At 43.0% G+C, this 23,139-nt stretch overlaps 2 protein-coding genes across 6 annotated transcripts; one reads left to right on the plus strand and one right to left on the minus strand.

Moving 5' to 3' along the window:
* The first annotated feature begins 2,955 nt into the window (after positions 1 to 2,955).
* Mtif3 (mitochondrial translational initiation factor 3) lies at positions 2,956 to 10,055 on the plus strand. Of its 5 annotated transcripts, none has more exons than XM_027928758.2 (4): positions 2,956 to 3,058; positions 6,141 to 6,601; positions 8,436 to 8,593; positions 9,637 to 10,055. In XM_027928758.2, the coding sequence occupies exons 2-4, from the start codon at positions 6,142 to 6,144 to the stop codon at positions 9,853 to 9,855; spliced, it is 837 nt and encodes a 278-aa protein (XP_027784559.2). In that variant the 5' UTR covers positions 2,956 to 3,058; position 6,141; the 3' UTR covers positions 9,856 to 10,055. The 5 variants fall into 5 exon arrangements, with proteins under 5 accessions (XP_027784559.2, XP_027784563.2, XP_027784560.2 ...); XM_027928762.2 differs by having other exon boundaries at positions 2,965 to 3,070; XM_027928759.2 differs by lacking the exon at positions 2,956 to 3,058 and adding an exon at positions 3,506 to 3,581.
* Gtf3a (general transcription factor IIIA) lies at positions 9,842 to 22,847 on the minus strand. The gene is made up of 11 exons (XM_071611762.1): positions 22,820 to 22,847; positions 22,374 to 22,453; positions 21,537 to 21,845; positions 19,324 to 19,424; positions 15,200 to 15,296; positions 14,699 to 14,787; positions 13,545 to 13,618; positions 12,378 to 12,458; positions 11,385 to 11,614; positions 10,312 to 10,371; positions 9,842 to 10,095 (listed from the first exon to the last, which is right to left on the minus strand). Exons 1-11 carry the CDS (start codon positions 22,845 to 22,847, stop codon positions 9,931 to 9,933), a joined length of 1,314 nt encoding a protein of 437 aa, XP_071467863.1. The 3' UTR covers positions 9,842 to 9,930.
* Between the last annotated feature and the right edge of the window lie 292 nt (positions 22,848 to 23,139).

Consider the following 23,139-nt stretch of genomic DNA (forward strand, 5'->3'; position numbering starts at 1 on the left):
GTTCTTTTTTAAATTAGATGGATGTTTACATGTTTTAAGCAGATTAACCACAGTCCTGCAAAAGGTGAATGGTAGAGATTCCTTATGAAGGTTTCCAGACAATAGTTTATGATAATAAACACATGGTATCAGGCTGTGAATATCTTCAGGAGATTTTCATTTCGTTTCCTAATACTGAGTTAAAGCCCCGATCCCATTTCTTGCTTTCTATGTCCTTTTACGAGTTGGTAAACAAAAGCTACGGCAAACATGGATCCTCTCAGTGATTAAACTGGCACTGTAACGGCAGAGTTGGCTGCCATTTACGACAATGAATCTCAGCAAGATTTAGTTGACACTGTAGAGGATCTCACACAAAACAGACTTCAATTCCCCTATTCAACAAAACTGCACTAATAAAAGCTTACAATCATATGACGGAGTATATAAAGTAACTGTAGTCCCAGAATAACTACTTGTTAAGGAACACACTGAATGTATAAACCCACACAAGCTTGATAGCATCTATGTAACTTCAAAAAAAAAAAAAAAAAAAACTATCTCAGAATTTTTACTAGATTTTTAAAAGATTTGCTTTTAAAATTAATTCTTTCGGTCATTGTAGCATCATGGTCTAGTGTTAATAAATTTTTAGAGAAGCCACCATAGAATAATTTCTCTGCAAGACGGATATTATCTCAAGGACCTTGGGATAAGAACTGAATCTTACATGTCTCCTGGTGTCAGTGGAAAGAGAAGGATTGTGAAAGCTAATAAGCAAGGAGAGGGACAGAATATTTTCATTAATCCTTTGCCAGAGCAAAACAGGAATATAACCATTGAGAAAAATCCATGGAATTGCCATGGGATTTACTATTGATAGAAAATGTCCTTTTAGTTGCAAGGATGAGTCTTATTGGGTTACTTGGGTTTTATTTGTAAATTAGGGACAGAAATAATGACAACTGGGAAAGCTCTATGGATGTCCCAGTCCTTTTTTATGCACACAATGGATCAGTTTACAGATTTGTGGCATAGTAATCACTTCCCCAACCCAGAAAGTGTGCCTTAGCAAGTAGAGACCATAAACGTAGGAAGGGGGCTTGGAGGAGCCAGTGATTGCTTTATGCACTCTTTATTCAAAGGTCTTCAAAATCTGCCACCACCAAGCTGAGTCCAAGGCTCTCAACGACTCTTCAAAGGCCTCCACAACTCATTTCAACTAAAGGTTAAAAGAGAGTTCAAGAGAAGAAAAAAAAATGGGTTCTCTCCACTTGAGAGCATGTCTGTAATATCCATCTCTTTTCTGCTATGTCCTCCCAGGAGAACTAAACAACCATCTTATAGGTGTTGGATACACCTGACAACAGCAGAAAGCTGCCCAAATCACTCTAGACATGTGACCCTTTAAAGAGGGGCTCCAAACAGGAGGACTTTTAAGTCCACACTTCAATCACTACTCTAGTGCAGCAGCATAAGGAGTATTTAGGGTTAAGAGCACACAGCTGTTCAAGTTTTTTCTAACTTTTTTTTAAACCTTTATTTATTTGATGTGATGCTGAGGATTGAACTCAGTGCCTCACACATGCTAGGCAAGTGGGCTACCACTGAGCCACAACTGCAGCCACACTGAGTTTTTTCTTTTTAAAAAATGTTTGATTCTTCTACTGATTGTGTAAACTTGGGCAAATTACTTAATTTCTTCATGTTTCAGTTATCTCATCTGTGAAATGGGTAATAATAGTAATTAGCTCATGCTGTTGCCCTGAGGATTAAATTAATTTGACATAATGTCAAGTGTTTAGAACAGTGACTGGCTGGTAAGTAAATGTTATCATAAATGCGGGCATTTACCGATGTAGAGCACCTACTACTTCCCAGGGCATTGCCCTATTCACTCTATGTCTATATCTACTTTTTTTTTTTTAATGTCTTAGTACTAAGGAATAATATCAGTAGAATAAAATGAATCCCTAACTTGGAAATGGCGAACATGCAGCCACTAACCCTCAACTTGGTCACACACGAGTTGCCTCAAGGTTTATGTCACAAATTATCAGTGCCTAAAGTGCCAGATGCTGTTATTTGATGAAGAACAGGAGACATAGTCTTTGCTCTCATGTAGCTATTTAAGGCTGACCTAGATTCCTCACTTACAAGAGGTAATACCTGATTCAAATAATTATTTAATGACCATTAAAAGACAAGGTATTCCAGCAGACTATAAGTAGCCAGTAAACGATAGTTCAACTTTATAGGAGGAATGGAACGATTAAGTTGGCTTCATTAAGCCCAGCCTGCAGATTCTCACTCTGATACTAAGCATTTTTTTTTTTTTTACTAATGATCAGAGGGGAAGGTGATTAACACCAACACTAAAACGGAGCCAGAAGCCTGGTGGTAGAGGGTGGGCCCCCAGACCGGAGGAGAGAAACCACGGGGTTCATACAACAGCAGGGTTCCAAACTGGCTCTTCGCTGACTCTGGGAAGTCAATTAAACACGCTGCGTTGACGACCGCTTAGAACAACTCGCAATTCGAACAGCACTTTAATCTGACTTGCTCCTTATCCATCACCGGTTTCTTCGGGAAGCCTCAGTTAGGAACCCAGAAACTGCAAGCGGTGGTCGGAGGCGGGGTTCCAGCTTGCCTAGCGTTATCTGGGAATTAAGAGAATGTTTTTACTTCCTGAATCTGTCTTTCACCTGTAAATCGAGGACAATGTTTCCTAACTCACAAAGACTGTGAGACGTTTATAAAACATTGTATTAAATATCTCACTAAATAAAAACATTGGCATTAACGTAATGTAACTAGTGAAAGTGATCAGCTACTGCTGCAAAACCTCGATGTGACTGATCTTCATCTCGCAACTGGAGCGGGAGAAGAGTAGCAATCTCCCTGCAATTAGTTACCCATGCCCTCAGCATTTTTTGTCGGGGAAAATTTTCCCAAGTCACCTTTCCTTTAAAGGACAAGAGAAGCCCTGCCCACTACGGAAAGCGAAAGGGTCCTGACGCCGAGCTCGTTCACTGGCTCTTTTTGTCAGACATTACCAATCGCCGACCCCCAGTTACAGGTAATGCTAAAGGTAAAGGGGGCCGAGCGGTGAGGGGACCTGTGGAGGGAGGACGTGGTCTTGGGGGATGTGCGTGCAGAGCAAGCGGCCTTGCATTGGCCCGGGAACATGCAAGGTCAGGCTTAACGTCCTGCCGGGCGGAGGGTGGCGAGCCCTCCGCATCCCCGAAGCACCGAGTGGGAGGACGGGGGTTCCGAGAGATTACAAAGCCGAAGCTTTCAGGGCCCGGTCACAGCCCAAGCTTCCCAGTAACCACCGACCTAGACCCGGCAACCGTCCTACTGGGTGCTGCCGGTTCCACCTGCCATTCCGGCCCGCCTGCACGCATGCACGCACGCACGCACGCAGCACGTCCCCACGTCCTTTCTCGTCCTGGCGCGTCGCGAACTCTCTGCCGGGTGGGCGTGGCAAGCGCTGGGCACGTGATTAAGTCAGCTCCTCCCGGAAGCGCTCGCTCCCTGGGCTAGAGCATGATCGCAGCTCGGCTGATCCAGACTAGTGGAGAGCGCTTGGGTTTAGAAAGGTTGAGCTAAGCAAATACATTTCTTTTGCTGCCTGCTGTCCCCGGGGGAGTTCTTAGTAGGAAGTTCATGAAGTGACTGTGGGGTCCCCCCTCCCATTTATCGCTTAGTAGGTGCCATGGTTTAAGACTCGCACGAGACGTAAAGTAAGTTTTCTTACTGAGAAGCCACAGTTCCAAGTACAGAAGTTACAGAAGATGTCAGTCTAAGAAAAATAAGAGGGTGGATGGGAGATTATGGAAGATCAACTATGGTGCCAGTCTCAACGTTAATGAATAAACCACATTTGTTCCCTGCTTCAGAGTTCATGGTCTAGTGAGGGAGCGCAATAGTATTAAGATAATCGCAAAGTTATAATTGTAATAAGTGCTATAAGGGAAGAATAAGTCGGACTGTGGAAATATTTTATGTTGAACCCAACAGACAAATGGGGGAAAGAAGGTGACATGTCTGGCTTACTTGTGGAGGTAATAGAAATAATGCCCTGAGAAAGAGCAGAGGCATTAATTGGCCTCTGACATATTTCCCTTAGTTTCCTATACTGAAGGAAAGAGTACTTTAAAAAGTGAAAAGGCCATGTGGTTTAGGCAGAAAAAAGTGAGAAGCGTCTTTCGGCCTACTGAAGATTGATGTCTTTAACTGCAGCCAGTTAGTTTTAAATTGGGGTGGGGAGAAGGGCTGGTGTGGTTTGGACAGCAGTGTGGTGGCTAAAATTGGTTGCAGGGACCAACAAGAGATGGACAATATTTTTTTTTTTTTTAAAGAGAGAGAATTTTTTAATATTTATTTTTCAGTTTTCGGTGGACACAACATCTTTTTATTTTATTTTTATGTGGTGCTGAGGGTCGAACCCAGAGCCCCGTGCTTGTTACCGCTTGAGCCACATCCCCAGCCCAAGATGGACAATCATAAGCAAGAGTGGTGGCAGTGAATATAGGAAAAAGTGGATAAATCTGAGTGGGACTTAGGAAGGTAAAGTTGCTGAGACTTGATAATGGATTGGATTGAAAGGGAGAGTGGAGATGTCATGTGCCTCCAAAGGGCTAGGCATGCAGGTCACTGAGCTAGGGAATTTGGGAAGAGGACATGGCCATTTTGAAGATTAACAGGAATAAGTTCAAGTTTTAGTGCTGATTCTTCTGAGTTTACAGGGTTCTTAAATATTTTCTGAATGGTTATTAAGTCGTTTCAATTTAATAGCTAAAAAATGGTTAAGTAATTGGCCAAAGATATATGGGGACTTTTTCCAGTGTTGTAAGTTGGAGTTCTAGCTCTTAAACAGCTCAGCCTCATTATGGAGAGCAATTTGTGCTTCTTATAAAGAACAAAACCAGGGCCATTTCTTTTTCCAGGTCACTCATCAACATGAGGAGTAAGGGATCATGCTGGGATAGGACATGGATCATAACCAGGGCCCGAGGGAGTTTCCAGTTTTATATACCATCAGTGATTCTCATGTAGGCCGTGCAGTGAGCATTCTTTGGGAGGAGGCACTTCCTCCTGTCCTCTTTGACTTTTCATAAGTCATACCTCTCTGAATCCTTGTTTCTTTATGTTTCTTAGTAGACCCTAAATGAGATGAATGGGTCCTCCTGTCACTCCTTTAGCCTGTGTGTCTAAGATTTACCAAACCTTTGAATGAGAGAGGCATTTTGATAGCAGAGAAACAAAATCAATGTGTCATTTTAAAGCATTTCAAATTCAGTCTTACACCATAAAGTAAATCCAATGTCATATATGCCTAATGCTTAGTTAACACTTGCTAGTAATGCCTACCTTACCTGGGTAGTGATCTTTATAGTTTATGAGGCTAGCACTTCAGTTTATGTCAGGGGGGTATTTTTTCTAACAGTCTGTTCTTCCAGTAGGTCAGTATACTTCTTGGAGGGTTCCCCTTCCCATAATACTATTCTTAACTTTTATATACCATCAGATATACAGATAAATGGTTAGCAATTTATGAACTGATATTTATAAGTCAGCAGGCATTTTATATACTGCATCCTCACAAATAAGCCCTCAGTATGATCTTTGCTCTTAGTGTTGACACTATAAGTTCCTGGCAAAAATAGTCAAGTGAGTATAGAAGAGCATAGGAGAAAAAATGTGCAGTCCTGGGTTGTTCTGATAACTATTTGTACTAGGAACAGTACCACCATGAATTAATCTGGCCGGGGTTACCCAATGGTCCATCTTACTGGTGCAAACTTCCATGCATGGATTTAGTCGTCCTGAGAACAGCATTTCCATAACACTTACAGAAGGCAGCCTGTGGCCCAGTATATATCACATAGCAGACTATGGGAATGATTAATCTAATTTTTTGGGTGGTATTGAAATTTGAACCCAGGGCCTTGTGTATGTTAGGCAAGGGTTCTACCACTGAACTAGATCCCCATCCCTTTTTTATTTTGAAACAGAGTCTCACTGAGTTGCCAAGGCTGGCCTTGAACTTGTAATCCTCCTTGCCTCAGTCTTCCTTGTAGCTGGGACTACAGGTGTGTACCATAATTCCTGGAAAATGATTGAATCTTAATGAACTTTTCTCATTACTTTCTTAGGATGGCTGCTCTTCTGAAGAGGTTAATGCTACAAACCTTAAGGACTGAAAATAATTGCATTGGAAGGTGTTTTGATAAACACATTGTACAAAAGACAGTCCCAGCACGGTTGTCCCTGGTTGCTTCTGCCCCAAGACTGCCCTACCTAATTCATGCAAAAAGATTTAGTACAGTTGAGGACAGCCAGGATGAGAGGAAAACGAAAAAAAAGAATGATACGACTTTCAGTAATATTGGAAGGAAAATTGGTGAGCGAATTATTCGTGTCCTTGATGAGAAGGGCAATGATTTGGGAAACATGCACCGAGCAGATGCGATTAGACTCATGGAAGAGCGAGACCTGAGGCTGGTGAGGAGGAACGTCAGCACAGAGCCCCCGGAATACCAGCTCATGACAGGAACACAGATTCACCAGGAACGGCTACGGCTCAGAGACATGGAAAAGGCCAAACTAAAAGCTGGTAGGTATTTTGCTGTTTGTTTCTTGAATCCTTTAGGACCAAAAATCGGCAATTTAAACTTTGGCATCTGCCATGATGCCTGTGACAGTGGGAAACGAGAAACTGGAAAATTCAAAATATTCATGGTTTTACCAGCATTCCCAGTGTCTTTGACTCCTCCGCTGTCCCTTAGTTCTGTTCCTTATTTAATTCCCTGTATCTATTGTCTCTTCCTTTGAACCTTTGTAAATTGGAGGGTGAAACAAGGCGAACCAACCAAAACAATTGAAATACCCTGCCTCTGTCCTGTCGCCTTGTCTCTGAGTGATGCAATGAAATTCAGAAGAGGTGGAATCAGACCTGTCCTAGACAATTCACTTAACTCCTTCCTTTTGTTTTGCTTTTCTCATCTCTTAACTAGAAGTGTTTGGTTAATTATTTGGAAGCACCTTTTAAATTTTGAAGGGGTCCAAATTGCACCTCATACCAAAGCATCTTATTAGAATATCAATTGTGATGCTCATTTGCATACGTGGCCAGTCACCATTCCAGGCACTTATCTGTGAAGCCTCACAGAAGCCATGAGCTGGATATTAAGTGAAGATATCCTTGTTTTTCATGGTTCCTAAAAAGTGCTGATTGTTATGGAAGATTGCTCACTGGGAAGCACCCTGGGACAATTGTCAGAAAACTGGTACCTGGGCAGCCATCCTGAGGTTTTGTGCTTTGAGAAAAGCACATGTTGACTGTGGCTCAGTTTTGTACCACCAGAGTTAACAAGGATGTTGATTGGAAAATAGATATTCAGAAGAGATCAACCAGAGGGGAAAGGACATCAAACTATGTCATTGAAAAAAGTTGAACAACAACCACAAAAACAAAAGCTGAACAGACTGGAGAAGTTGAAGGGCTAATATATGGAAGGCATTGCTAATGGAGACCCAGGACCAACTGTAGGAACTGCCAGGAAGCAAGGTGTTAAAAACTCTTTTTAAAAGATTTTTTTTTTTTTAATTTAAAAGGTTACAGAAAAAATAGATAATAAACCTTGTTACCCATCATCCAAAATGAACAAGTGTTAACATGGTTATACTTCACATATTTAGTAGAAATCACTACAGAAAAGTTGAAGCCCCTTCCCCAGAGGTGTCCTTGCTGTTAGTGTGTAGATCCACTTGCTAAACTCGTTACATAGATACACCCATAAACACTAGATTTTAATAGTAAGAAAGTATAAATGACACTATTGTTTCTAACATCTGTTCATATTTACATAATAGCTATAGCTAGTTTATTATAATTACCATATTTTAAGAACATATCAAATTTGTTAATCCATTTTCATGACATTGGGTTTATTCCCAGTTTTTCATTATTATGAACACTTGTTCATACTATAAATTCAATGAAGTCACATAGTTGCACTTGCTCTCATCAGCAACATATGAAAATTCTCTACATTCTCACCTACACTTAGTACTGTCATGCTATAATTTTTGCATGCTAATAGGTGAGAAATCATTACTTACTGTTCTGTTTCCTGCCACCATTTGAGCTTTTTTGAGTTGCCTATTCATGTTCATTTTTTCTTGGTTATTTTTCTTCCTGATTTATAGTGTTCTGTTATATATAATGCAAAAACCCTATCAGATTTGAACTGGCAGGTAAAATATTGGTACTTTATGTCTATCTCCCCAATTTAAAAGAGCAGTTACTGGTCTGTGAAGCTGCAAGTCAGATGAGGACCATTGAGGCCTCTGTGGCAACCTAAGATCTTCAAGTTGTGCATGCAAGTTCGGGTTTCAAAGGAGACTAGTAAGTAGTTCTAGCATCAAATCTCACTGTTTCAAACCAGGACCAGCTGTGACAAAGGAACTAACTTTTTCTTCAAATATTGAACAACATGATTTGGACACAAAGAGTAAACAGATTCAGCAATGGATTGAGAAAAAATACCAAGTTCAAATTACTATAAAGAAGGGGAAAAATGCAGATGAGCAAGAAAATAAGATGGTAAGTAGAAGCTGGAATAAGTAACCACTTGTGTTTTTTTGTTTTCTGATATAAAAATACATTTGTAGAAAATCTGGGAAAATTAAAAGCAAAGAAAAGTGAGTGTAATTCTACTTCCCAGTAATGACAAGAGCTTTCCAGTTTGTTTCTTCTCAAAGCACAAGCATATTGTATTTTCCATTGTAACATACCTTGCCATATGAAAAATGTGTAAGTTAATATACTGTTCTATTTTACAGATTGTTGACTGTGTAGCCTTTAAAATAGGAAAACTAGAAACTTCATAGATTCTTCTTTTAGGTTGTCCTAAGTGTTTATGAGAATTCTATAGCTGAAATGTGTTGATTTACAATGCCAGGACAAGTTTATGTGCTGTTTGTTCCACTTTTTAAAAAATATTTCTTAGTTGTTGATGTACCTTTATTATTTATTTATTTATATGTGGTGCTGAGGATCGAACCAAATGCCTCACACATGCAAGGCAAGCACTCTGCCACTGAGCTGTCAGCTCCAGCCCTGTCTGTTCCACTTTTAAGTTGGGTAACTTTATCACCCACTAAAAGCAGCATTGGTAAACTGGCTTCAACCCTAATTCCATATTAGGATCATTTAGGCCTGGATTATAGCCCAATTGGTTGAGGATTTCTGGAGTCCAGGGTCTCCATGATTTTATTTTTTTAACAAGTGATTCTGTAATAGTGAGCATCAGTGTTAGGAACTGCACTGAGCTAAAAATGTTGGGGATAAAGAGGTAGGTTGCCAAGGTGCAAGCCTACTTTTTGGTACTTATTTTTAGGAGAGGCTAGTCGGGGGCCAAATATGACCCCTTAGTGCTGTGACAGAGTGGAGACTCAAGACTGTCAGGCCTTCGGTGTGTTCCTTCAGTCACTTAGAGTTACTCTGCAGATTTCAGTCACTTAACCAGATATATGAGCTAATCAGCTAGTTATTTAAATAAGTCACTAGTACACTGATTTTTGTGTGTATTCATCACACATTTTTGTGTGATTTTAAATTATTCTTGAACTGTTTTCCTGTTTTAGGAGGAGATACTTAATCAAATAGTTCAGACTATGCCTGGAATAGCTACCTTCTTATCCAAGCCACAACCTGTTAAAGGAGGAAAAGGCTTAATGTGTGTTCTTCGTCATCTGACCAAGAAAGAAGAGAAGGCACATGGAGACTTGCAAGAGGCCCAGAAAAGAGACATTGTGAACAAAGAAAATGGAAATGACAAGGAATCAAATGTTCTGCATCAGTGATTTTAATAAAGAAAAACAGGCTTCTGAGCAAGTAAAAATTCAGTTGTTAGTCCTTCAACAAGGTCCAGTAGTTGCCTAGTGGAGGGTAAGTACTGCGACTGTGGAGAGCACCTTGTTTTCCACGCAGCTCCCCAACCCTCCGCTTTTAGGCAAAGATGCGTCTTGCTCTTGTTTCCTTTTGGGAGGGATGTAGCCACTGAGTCGAGAGGCCAAACTCCGTTTTTCACGAGATGGTTTTACCTTTGGGAATAAGGAAGACAGACAACTAGAATTCAAAGTCAAAATTATCTGGGTTAGTTTTACAGTAGTTGTGTGCTCTCACAGAGAAACACGCCTACAGAGAGGCAGGTCCTCAACAGTGGGGCAGGCCCCACAGTGGGGCCAGGGGAACACACACCAGGCTTCAGGCGCTGCAGGTTTTAGAACCAAGAACTTGCCTAAGCACCTTCAACTTACTTTAAGCTTCATTTTCTTCTTGTCAGGATCATGCACAACAGCATGCCTCATGAGGCTTTGCTATAGTGAAGAAAAAAAAGAAACCTTGTATTTTAAAAACCTTAACACTGGAGAATCCATGAACATGAAAGCTGCAGAAGTTATTTACCCTGTTAGTCTTCTTTCTGTTCAGGGATAGGATTTAAATCCACCCCCCATACCTGCCCCTGGGGTAAGGGAAGAATCTTCACTCCAGGACTAGTGATTTTCACTGTCCTTCCAAGGACCACTTTAGGAATGTATACAACCCCAACCACTGTGGCTCTTCTTGAAGAGGGGGAAATCTGTTGTAAACGAGTCATTTATTGTTTCAAACTGAATTTTCCCAAACCATATTCCTGACCACTAGTGGGAAACCTGACCAATGTCCTGCTGATACTGGCGACAGTGCTGGCCACCCTCAGCTTCCTGGGGGTTTTCTAGCAGGGTTGACTGTGCTGAGTGAACCTCAGCTCTCTCTTCAGTCTCTATTATAATTGTGGGTAAGAATCTGTAAGACACCAACCAGAGAGAATGCAGACTGCATAGGCCCCTCCCAAGTGTCACATTCTCACTGACCCCATGCACACTGCTCAGACCTAGATGAAATCCCCAAAGTTCTGTGGCCCCTCATCTCCTTGTTGCTCATTTCCCCTTCCAAGTCCTTAAGTGATGGTATCTAGAAGAACCCAAAGCACCAGCATACTCTAAATAAGCATAGATACCAAGGTCATTGGCTCCCTAACTTAGTACATGATTCCTGGGCCCCACCCACAGGGCTTCTGACTCAGCAGGGTTAAAGTGGGCCTGAGAACCTTAATTTTTAACAAGTTCCCTGTTGATGCCAATGCTTCTGGTGGAGGGCACACTCTGAGATTTGGTGAAGCCAGTATATTCTGCAGATCTGAATGAAGAACCACGCAGCTGAAGCAAAAGTGGGAGGTGTGTCATGCCTGCTCAGCAGTTCTTCCCATTTGCAGACCCCAGGATGCCAATCCAAAGCCCATGTATAAGCACAGAGAGAAAGGGGGCTGTACACATTGGGGAGAACTTACTTTCATTGCAAATGTTTTGCCACAGCCAGAGTGTTCACACACAAACGGGCGCTGTTCCTCATGGAAAGAGAGAATATGGCTCTGGAGATTAAACACAGTTGTGTAGGTCCTACCACAGCCTTCTCTTGGGCATCGACACATATGCCGTTCTGGGGCATGAGTTTTCATGTGCTGCTTCAGGTAATCTTTGCGTTTAAATGTTTTCTGGCATACTTCACATGATATTTCCTCTGTGAAGTAGACAAATTTAACCAACTTTCTTAGATAGTGCCACACAGAAAAAATAATGCTGAATGCATAAATAACATACTCAATGTCCCAAACCTATGACTATACAGAAATTTCCAAGCAAACTCTAACCCAAGATTTTTTTGCGGGGGGACGGGGGGTACCAGGGATTGAATCCAGGGCCACTTAACTACTAAGCTACATCCCTAGTCCCAAATTGCTTAGGGTCTTGCTAAGTTGCTGAGGTTGGCTTTGAACTTGGGATCCTCCTGCCTCATCCTTCCAAGTTGCTGGGATTACAGGCATGTGTCGCCATGCTTGGCCTAACACCAACTTTTACTGCTAGGAGGTTTGTCTCAATTCTTTTAATTTCTTATATCACTCCCAAGCCCCTTGGGTGTTCATCATCTAGAAGCAGAGGTTCTCGGCATGGTAACTGGACAGGTGGAGAAAACAAAATATTGCCTACACCATGTCCTTCAATATGAGGCACTGTTTTCCCAAGCGCCTCACAGAGCACTGGTGCCTTCCAAGACTGTTCACTGGAGACTTCAAGAACCTTTGGGCATGTTAAGTCATGGCATGCTAGTTCCAGGAGACCTGGCCCAGCTCTGCTAACCTGGCAAACAGCTGAGGGAGCCAGCATTTCACAAAACATAAAAAATCTTTACTTTATTGTATATATTTAACATTCCACTCTTTAAAAGCACTACATCAATTCTGCAGTGGCAAATATTTATATCATGTCTTTCATGTGTGCCTTACCTTTGTGGGTTTCTCTCATGTGTTTTAAAAGTTCTGTCCATGTTTTTGCCATAAAGGAACATCCCTTTTGACATATATAGCCTGTTTAAAAAAAAAAAAAAAAAAAGACTGGTGCTCTGTTTAGAATATTCAGGGTAAACACTGATAATTAGAAAGGAAACTTATATGCCTGAAAATCTTTCTCCTTTCTCCCAATAACGTTCAATTCTGTTGGACTCAAGAGGTGAGAATAAAAACTTAAGAAAGGGTAACGTTATAGTGAAATTGTATACGAGGTGCTTCGTGTTAGGACTTTACCCTAGCAGATACCCCAGGAAGGGTGCCTCTATCTCGTTAGGTAAACCATGTACATATTTCACCTGCTAATTAACCCAACCCCCAACACACACACAGGTTCATGTTCCCTTTCCCTGCCTCTCTAAGCATGCTTCTTTTTTCCATCAGCAAAAGTGTTACCCAGCCCTTTGTCCTTGGCAGACCATCAGCACCAAGACTCAGGAGTTACACTGCCCATTCCCTAGCTACCTCTAGTCTTGCATCTTTGTAAGTTTCATACTGCAAAAACAAGTAAGGTATAGCTATGGAAGAAAATAAACCAGGAGAATCCAGAGAAAAACACTGTGATCCGAAATATATATTGTGCAAAAGCACAATAACTGGATTATCAGCCATATGAAACAAGCTGAGTTTCTCCCACTACAAACCAAAAAGAATGTGGCTGTCTTGCACTCTTGCTCACTAATTCATTTAAAAACAAAATTCTAGGACCTGGAAAACTAGAGTATAGATACCACAAAGCCCTCCTGGTAACAAGACAACAAATAGAAGTAGTTAACGGAATCAAGTAGTTTTTGTTAAGTTACAGTCTCATGGCTGTGAAAACTTCACCCTATTATCCTAGCCTTCTGAAAAGCCAATAAGGAAGAGAGTAGCACAGGTAGTAAACAGAAGGGTTCACACTGATGTAAAGAAGCAAAGCCCTGGCTGGATACAAACGGCTTCTGTGCAGAGCAGGAGCAGGCACTGGGAAAGAACAAGACCTGAATAAGCAGAAGGGCATCCCTCTTGCTCCTCAGCACGGGCATGGAATAGAATAGAAAGCACCAAGTAGTCAATTAAACACACCCGACTGTCCATGTGAGTGCACACAGGGCCATCCATACATACCCTCGTGGACCTTTCCATGTCGTTTCAGGCTACTGGGTGAGGCAAAGTGCTTCCCACATCCTTCCTGGGGACACCTTAGTTATAACACATGAAATGTTAGCAATCCACTTCCACAAAGAACTCCACTTAGAGCAAATGGTACTTAATTCTACTTCTTCCAACATCTTGCCTCTCCCTACAACCAGTCACAAAAGTAAGATTAAAATGTAGATCTAATCAGAGATGAAATTCCAGTCACTTAATTAGTCTTGGAGCAAAAATTAACTACTTGAGAGAAAAAAGCCACATTACTTCTTTTGTTTATATGATCACATAAACAGTCTTCATCATCATACCACTGAAAAATATTCTGCTTTCATAGCTACAAAGATACCTCAAGAGGTGTCAGACTTGGCTTAGGTAAATACCTGAACAATCCTGAGCAATTTGTGACAAAGGATGTGGGTTGTGTGATAAGAAAACACAGCAGCAGATGCAGGAGCCCCGGGTGAGCCATAAAAAGCACATGCTCGATCCCCAGCACCACCAAAAACAAGCAAAACACGCTACTTTGGTGTTAAAGGAACTGACAGCACAGGAATAAGCTGCAGACCTACACGCAATGACAGCACTGTCACTGCAGCAACTCCAGGGCGTAGGGCAGCCAGCGTGAGCCAGAAGGAAGACAATGACCAGCTCCACTACACAGGGAGCACCAGCATGAGGCGCAGTTCTCATCCCTTGGTGCCCTTTGTAGCTCTATCTGACATGTCCAGCCACCCTTCCGTCTTCCCCAGGAAACCCTCTCTAACTGCAGGTTGAGGCCACTTCTGTCTTGTTCTACAGGAAAATAACTCGTGCCTTCATAATGACATTTCATGGAGTTGCACAGGCTCTACATGAACAGATAGGCCATTCCTGAGCCTTCCCTTCAAGCTTGACTACAACTGTACCATCTCATAGCCTTCTCTGAAACACACTAAATATTTGTTTTAAAGAAACAAAACAAAATTTACCTTTTAAAATGCCCTCATATATAAACAGGTATATATGATGCATATTAACAGAAAAACATTGGTTAGGAAGCTGTTCCAGGACATCAGCTCCCAATCTTTGCATTTCAATCTTATTCACACCTAGAATTTCAGAGACCACCAGCCCCGTGCAACACACACCTGAATGGAGGCTCATTGGTATGTTCGCACTGATGAACTTTCAGCTGCTGATGTTTTTTAAAGGCCTTCTTGCAACCTTCGAAATTACACTGTTAATAAATGTTTGTTAGTCTTGAGAAAAAACAAAAAAAATCAACAGTTCATAACAATCCTTTAAAGGTAAAACTATTTTAGAGACTACACATTTGCTCCTTTCACTTATTTAGTTACCTTAAAATTCTACTTTATGTCAAGAAGCTTTAAAGATTAATGACATTTGAAAAAGCAAAAATATTTTGGTTGAGGTAGTTACCCAATTATATACTTTAAATGTGCACAGTGTTTGCTTACAAAATAAAACCTTTATGATTAGGATAGCCAGTACCAGACTAAATTTAGATATTTGAGAGACAAAATTTGGTTAATGGAAACTTTAGAACATCAGCAATAAGTGTAAAAATATTCAGAAAATTTAAACATATGAAAATCATACTACACAAAAGCATATACAATCATACTTACAACATACTGTTTTTGCTGATTTTCATGTTTGTGTTCAAAATGTTTCTTCAAGTTTGATTTTGTGTTGAATTTCTGATCACAACCATTAGCTGTACAACTGTAAGAAATTTTATAAACCAATATATTAACAAGCCAAGGGAAGAGAAATTTTAATGTATATCCCCCTATTTTTAAAATTTTTCTTTTTTTGGTGCTGAAGATGGAACCTACAGGCCCTTTACCACTGAGCTACATCCCAGCCCATTTTTAAAATTTTGAGACAGGGTCTCACTAAGTTGCTAAGGCTGGTCTCAAAACTGCAATCCTCCTGCCTCAGCTTCTCAGGTTGCTGAGATTACAGGCATGTGCCACCATGCCCAGCGTACCTTCCTATTTATAAAAAATATTCCAAAGGAAAGTATAAAATAGTAAATTTCAAAGTGTTGAGCTGTATGCTCAGTAGAAGAACATGTGCTTGGCATGTACAAGGCCCTGGTTTTATCCCCAGCACCATCAAAAAAAAAAAGAAAAAAATCCCAAAGTGTTAAGCCATATGATACAGGCCTTTCAACTTTGATGTGACCACCACATAACAAGAGGCTTTTTCGTGTTTGACTTTTAACATAAAGCATACTACATGAGACATTCTCCATACACTAGCAGAAGAGAAGGTAAAAACACTAGTCCCAAGTCCTAAATCCTGCTCAGGTTCTAATCAGGCTCACATCAGTCTCAGGTGAGAATCTGATAACCTCAATTTTACATGAAATGTCACTATAAACTGCATTTTCAGAAAGGTCTCAAAAAAAAAAAAAAACTTGGTTTCAGCTTACGATTAAAGGTAAAACAGATACCTGGAGCAGAACCATAAACCATATGCTCTCTGGCATATCACCAAGCCAGTCTAGTTTCCCATAAGTTGGCATCCTGGCCTTGAATGATCTAAATCCTCTGTGCAGCTTAAGAAAAGAAAGAAAGAAAAAGAAAAAGTGCCTCTTGTGAAGAGCATTCATAAGGCTGGCCGATGAAGCAGGACTTCCTTTCCAAGTCTCAGTCTCAGCTACCATTCAACTCTGATGCTCAGCAGTTACTCCTAGCAGGCACTGAGGGTCCCCAGGGCCAGGTGAGGAAAGGCAGTGACCAGGAGTTGCTGAGACAGTGAAAACTCCAGAGCCGAGGCCCACGGAAGCTCAAGGGAGAATTGCTGTGCCAGAGAATACCAGAAGCCCTCGACCGCAGGATCAGAATGCTGAGGGTCGACTGAGCAGGTGGCCAACAGAAAGCTTTGTCCAGCCTCCCTGCATTAGAAGTGGCCAGGTGGCAAAGTTCCACCAAGTTGTTCAACTCTCACAGTGGTTAAAATGGGGGCACACCTTTGCCCCTTCCTCCTCCTTGCCTGCTCGTATGCTGATGCAGCAGCCAGAACTCCAACAGGCATCTTGGAACACAAGGATGAAGCCCCAAGATGAAGACCACAGAGAAAGCAGGCAGAAGCAGCTCCAAAACTTCCACAACTGTCCTGCCAAATAGCCATGCTGTCTACGCCTCTTTCTTCACTCTAAACCTGACACAGGCATCTAACTCAACATGCGTGTGGGGCAGGAAGTTGGAGGCAGGAAATCCTGACAGGAACCAAACAGCAGGTGCAGAGACAGGAAGGCCCCGGGCAGACTGGGGGTGATGGGTATCGGTTAGTTAAGCATAGCTGGACCACAATTCCATGTCTGAGAATCAAGCAAACGGTGCAAGATAAACAGCAAAGGGCTAAATCACACTGGCCATTTGTGTGACACACTAGGAACCTGGACTTCATCACGTAAGCAGAGGTCAAAACTGCTTCAGTGTTAAGAAGGGAAGCCATCTGGAGGTGACAAGGGAGAGGGCCAGGTGAGGCAGAGAAAACACCTCAGGCACTAGGGAGTGAGGGCCTGGGACAGGACAGCTGCGGAGTGAACAGGAGGACCCAGGGGACAGTCAGGGACCTCAGCTGCAGGGGGTGGGGGAGAAGGATGAGGGAGCTGCCTTATCTTTACATAGGTGACCAAACAGTGCTGTCCCCTACCCAGATAAGAAAAAGAGCAGGAGTCCAAGGAGAGGAGAGCTCAGTTTGGACTGTGAGCAAATTCAGCCACAAAGAATTAACCCCAGAGACAGCCAAGCAGTACTGTCCAGTGAGCCAATGACCTGGAGCTACAGAGAGGGAGGGCTGGGCTGGAGCAAGTTCAAGGACCACCACCAAGTGTTTTTCCACTGCGTGGCAATGACCCTGCCCTTTCCATGTGTCTGTGCAGGTGGGCCGAGCCCTAATTCCCCTTTAAGATTTAATAGAGCACACAGTCACTTTGTACAGAAATCATGATGCATAAAAAAGGAGCGTGGCTGCAGTGTTCCTACCCAACCAGCACTCTCCTGCCACTTCCAAAATGGATATTTTTAGTATTGCTATGTGACTTTTAGGGTTTCTCAATATAAACAAAAGCAAATGGTTTCTTCCCGTCCCACCCCTGCTTTTTTACACACAAAAAGGTAGCCCTGTATATAGGACATTAATACATTAGTTTTTTGATTAATATGCCGTGATGATTTTTTTCCAATGGTTTCTCAGAAAATGTCTTCATTCATTTTTCTAGCTGTATAGTATTCCTTCAGGTTGATATACCTTGACCTGTCCTTACTGATGAGCATTTGGATTGATTCCAATGTTTTGCTACTAACAACAGTGTGCATGCAACTTGTATGTACCTTTACTACATTTGTAAATTCCCAAAGTAAATCTTCCAGGTCAAAGACCATCCCTGTAGTACTTCACAGACCTCTTTAGTTGTTCTGTTCTGGTCTAGGTGGACTATATTTTGAAATAATTTAAGCTGTGCTTAGGTTCACTGATTTTGACAATACCCTATGCACATGAACAGGGACTGAAATGAAAGCCATCCTCAGTACTCTGCCCCATTCCTGCAGGCTAGCATGCTGTTAGGACAGAGCCTCTGACCTGTCTGTCACGGAGGAGACAGTGAAGTCTGTCCCATGTCATGAATTCACCTTTCTCAGATCATCTGAGTAATTCAGACAAGAAATAATTCACGTTCGCTTCATCTTAAAACTCAAAGAAATTCAACTCAGGCCATTAGGAAATCTTCTTGAACAACGAAATGTGTCACAGAACAAAATTATGATATTAAATCCTAGTATCTGAAAAAGTTTCTAAGCAGCTATTTCCTGTCATAGTCTCTGCATATAGCTCTGGACAGCTATTATGGTTATTTTGTTTTGCTTTCTTCTTTGAAAACTATTTTGTTTTCATGATAAATAATCTGGTTAATGGTTCTCAGAGTGTGGGAGCCAGATCAGCAGATCAGCATCATTTGGGAACTTGCTAGAAATACCAATTCTCAGGCCCCATCCTACACCTACTAAGTCAAATTCAAGTGGATCCTGAAGTCTGTGGCTTTCCTGGTCTTTGCTGTGGTGCCCAGGATTGAGCTCAGGGCCTCACAAATGCTAAGCACACATACTACCACTGAGCCACACCCCTAGCCCTCTGAAATCTGTTTTAACAAGCTCTTTGAGTGATCTGATGTGCCCTAAATTTGAGTTCCACTGGTATGAAACAGCAGATAGGAAGGCAGTATTTCCACCCTTCCAGAAACAGCAACTTCTAGAAGAATAAAATTAAAACTTAAACAGTAGTGGTGGCAAAAGCTTGGTTCTGGGAAACACCAGACCAGATAGTAAGAGCCCTACTTCATCATGCTTTTATCACTTATCCTAGCAACTTACAAAGACTACACTGTTCACAAAGACCTTGACAACACCAAGCCAAGAATTTTCCAGGTAACTGTTTTCTATTCAGTGATTTCCAAATTGTTTTTCAAGATTGATTTCTAATTATTATATGTTTTAAAGGGAGATGAGAGGATGCAAACCAAGGGAACTTCCTATCAACTCATTCCTAAATTTATTATACAAATAACCTGCAATAACCCTTTCTCTCTTCCACACATTCAAAACCTATTCTCCTCTCATATAAGAAGATGAAAGCAACTTCACATTCATGATCTTGTGAGTTTAGGATCAATCCTCTTAGCAGGTATATATGCCAAACACTTCCTACCTCAAAGCCCTAAAACCAGTTCTGTACTTACACAAATGGTTTTTCTCCAGTATGAATCAGGATGTGGCGACTCAGATGGTAGTCCCTGACAAAGGCCTTGCCACAGCCTTCATAGTCACAAGCAAATGGTCTCTAGCAGGAAGAAAAAAACATGTCAATCTTGCCCTAGTTAGAGATTAACTGGTATTTATTTAAAAGCCTAAAGTGTTTACTAGGCAAAGTCACAGACTCCCTATCCACAGATGATTTCCATTCAGAAAGCAAGTTGAACACTTGCTATACTCAAGCAAGACCAGGTTTTCCTACCTGAAATTACACAGCATAAATGCCACAACTTCTCACATCACTGCAGATTTTTTCTCTGTGGCTATCACCTGGAATAAGCAGGCAGCCTTTCCAGTAATGGCACAGCACTGCTAACCTGTTTCTAACTGGTGTCTGTGGTAAGAGAATGAATGCCAAGCACAGTTACAGGAAAATGTGTCACCTGAGAAAGCTCATAGGTGCTGGGGCCAAGCAAAGACAACAGCTCAAGGCCCTGATTACAACCATTATTTGGGACCCAGGAGGTGGGAAGGGCCCCAGATGACATTGAGGGAGGCCAACAAATTTTCCCAGTTTCGGCAGAGCCAGAATAGGTGATGCCTCAGCAGAAGGCCCTTAATTTCTTAAGCTAAGGCCTGCATCCCTGCGTTTGCTCCCTGCATCTACCCTAACTTACAGGCTACCTCCTCCGTGTGTTCTCATGGTCCCAATTCTCACCCTCTCCAGCCTTTGAAGGCTGACTGCCTCTAGTTCTTTTGCTTTTCCTCACTGGCCCAGAATTCCATTCTGAATCTACAGGGAAAACCAAAACACATCCCCAATCAGTTTCATGTGTCTAACTATGGAAAGCACACCACCATGACATCCAAGAGGGAGGTACTAAGACCTTGGGGAGTGGATTGGGAACAGTCAGTGGGCAGGAAGGCACAAGTGAGCCGCATTACCTACCAAGGGCAGAGCCACAGAATCTTGCTCAGCTTACCAAGGAGCAGGCTCAATGAGTATCTGTCAGTTAATCAGCGTGTGAGATGTGGGACAACACAGATGACTTCATGTTTTCCAACTGTATAACAAAGCTGGCAACACTGATATCCAAAATACAACATACAGGTCTAAAAGGAAAGGCAAGCTCTAACTCGGACACACTGGTTACATGGATCCCAAAATTTGGGACAAGGACAGCCATCAGTCTTCAAAGGCAGTGGAGCGTGAGAATGCTTAACTGCATTGCATGGTGGAGGTGGCCTGTAAGTTAGGGTAGGTGCAACAAGCAAAGACAGGAATGCAGGGATGTGGGCAGTGCATGTTCTGTGGCATTCCTCTGAGGCACTGCCAATCCCAGCTCTGCCCCAAACTGGCAAAAGGGGCGGATTTCATAGCCTCCAAGAGTCTTGTTTTCCTCACCTGCAACCCAGAATGCCACATCACATAACTTTAACTAACATCCTCCAAAGGCTTACACTGCCCTAAAATAAACTCCTACCCTGAACTACAAGCGATTCCACCCGGCCTCTCAGACCTCACCTCTTAAAGATCCCCTCACCTAATCACACTGCTCTGCTTTCCACCCCAGGATCCCTTTGCCATTCTTTCTACCTGACTCAAATGTCTGTCCGGCTAGATCCTTCTTATTCAGCTCACACAGTAAGGCCTTTCCTGACCACTCTTCACTGCTCTTCATTCCTGCCTAGTCCTTTGCCTGATCCGCTAAAACAATGTCCGTGGCAGCAAAAGCCTGGTCTGTTCTGTCCAGTACTTTCCCCCTACTTATGAAAGAACGAACACGTGCTGCTTGCACAATCCCGGGTTCTGGGAAGTTTTCCTCTGTACCAGCTCTAGGAGTGCAGAGGGAGGCGGTCTGGGAGGGTAGTGGGCTGTCTCGCCGTGCGGCATTTACAGATCACCGGAAGGTGCTTGAATGGCAGACTCAGGATCCAAGGAGAAAGGACTGAATAGGAAGCCACGAGCCGTGGCAAAGATACCGCGGCCCTAGGACTTCTTGTCACTTCCTCAGCTCCTTTCCTAACTTAAGACGAGGATGCCAAGGCTGAACACGTCTAGCAAACCTGGCCCTCGGCACCCGCAGGACACAGCGGCCGCTCTGTGGCCACGCCCCGTCCTAAGCGGAGGGGAACAGCCCACCAGTCAAGTCGCCGCGCGCTCAAGGGCTGGGCACCGCGCCCTCCGCAGTTCCGTTACCTCCCCCGTGTGCTTGCACAGGTGCGCGTCTAGCTTCCAGGCCTTGTTGTAACTGGCGCTGCAGTCCGGGAAGGAGCAGATGAACTGCCTGCGGAGTGCGCCGGGCGACGCGGGCGGCGCTGGGCTGTCGCCAGCGGCTATGAACGCATCGGCAATGGTCAACGACGAAACCGCCTCGGCAACCAAGGCCGGCTGCTCCAGGGCGCCCGGGTCCCCGCCCACGGGGCCAGGCGCGCGGCCAAGCGCCGCGAACCGGCGAGCGCGGCAGAACGCTCCGGGGACACTTCCGGGAGCGGGGCGCGGCGGGCATCAGGCTCCGCCTCGGCGTCGCGGCCGCGCACGTTCTGCAAGTCCCTGCAGAGTGTCCTGGCCGCGCATGCGCCGGGAGTCCTGGCCGCAACCGGAACCCCAGCGGTTTACCAATCTGCAGCAAAAGGGTCCCAGGCAGCACAAACGCCTAAGCACTGCTTCACTGTTACTTGTTTCCCATCCGCCACTATCCTCTAGAAACTGTTAACCTTATGTACTTTAACTTGTTCGTTAACTTTATGGCATTGCACGCTTTGTGGATTCCTTTCCTTGCGTACTGTCCAGGTTCTTCTGCTGCAAACCCAGAATAGAACCACGTAGAGATCTTTCAAAACTTCCAAAGCTCAGAGTGAATCTGGACCATTTAAGCCACAATTTGGGGGATCAGGGAGGGTAGAAACAGGCATCAGTATTTTTAAATGCCCAATTGATTACAATGTGCAAGCAACATGCAAACCACAACTTTATGGCCTTTTATACTGGACTTTGAACCGTCAGCATCACTAGAGACAGGAATCTCAAACTTACTTGAATCCGGGAGATCTCCAAGTGATTTGATGCATATGGAATCCGAGGAAGCATTGTTGAGAGGTTTGAATATGGGTAGCCTGGTTTATGAGAATCACACATGTAAAGGATAAGCCTGAATAACAGGGATACTATGGATTGCCTGATGTTCCATCAGGTTCATCTTTTCATATCCTGCAGCGTTCCAAATCATTAGGTTAACATCTGTGTGAAAATGATGGACAGGTCTCTGAGCCAACAAGCCAGGACTTTGATAATCCAAACTGGAATCCTCATATAGTATTTTTAAGAATCAGTCTCCTCATCTTGAAAATGGGGAAAATAGTACTAATGCCTGAGAGGTAACTTTTGTGAAAAGGACTGGGAGGGTGTCTGTGATGTAGGCCTATATGTTGCTTTCCTGGTTTACTGCTCCACCTCTTTCCAGGAGAGAAGTCCACACATACCTTTCCTACAATTCTGGAAGTGTGACATGGTTGCCCTGTGCTGTTCCTAGCTTTCTCCTTCTGTTGCTTTGTGAACATGGCCAGAGTACATGGTGAACCTCTGAGGTCCTTCTTTCTCTATTGGCCACCTGGCCCCATACAGCACACCATGGCTCTTCTCATGACTTCCTGACTGTTCCTGTCTCCTTGACCAATTGTTCTTCTACCTTCTTACTTTAACTCTCATGTGTTCACGCTCAGCAACAGCAGAACATGGGCTTTCAAGCTCAGTCACCTGGCTTTGGATTCTCAGTAAATTTATTAACTATAGGACTTTGGTA

The sequence above is a fragment of the Marmota flaviventris genome, chromosome 4, assembly GCF_047511675.1.
Source record: "Marmota flaviventris isolate mMarFla1 chromosome 4, mMarFla1.hap1, whole genome shotgun sequence".
Taxonomy (NCBI): Eukaryota; Metazoa; Chordata; class Mammalia; order Rodentia; family Sciuridae; genus Marmota; species Marmota flaviventris.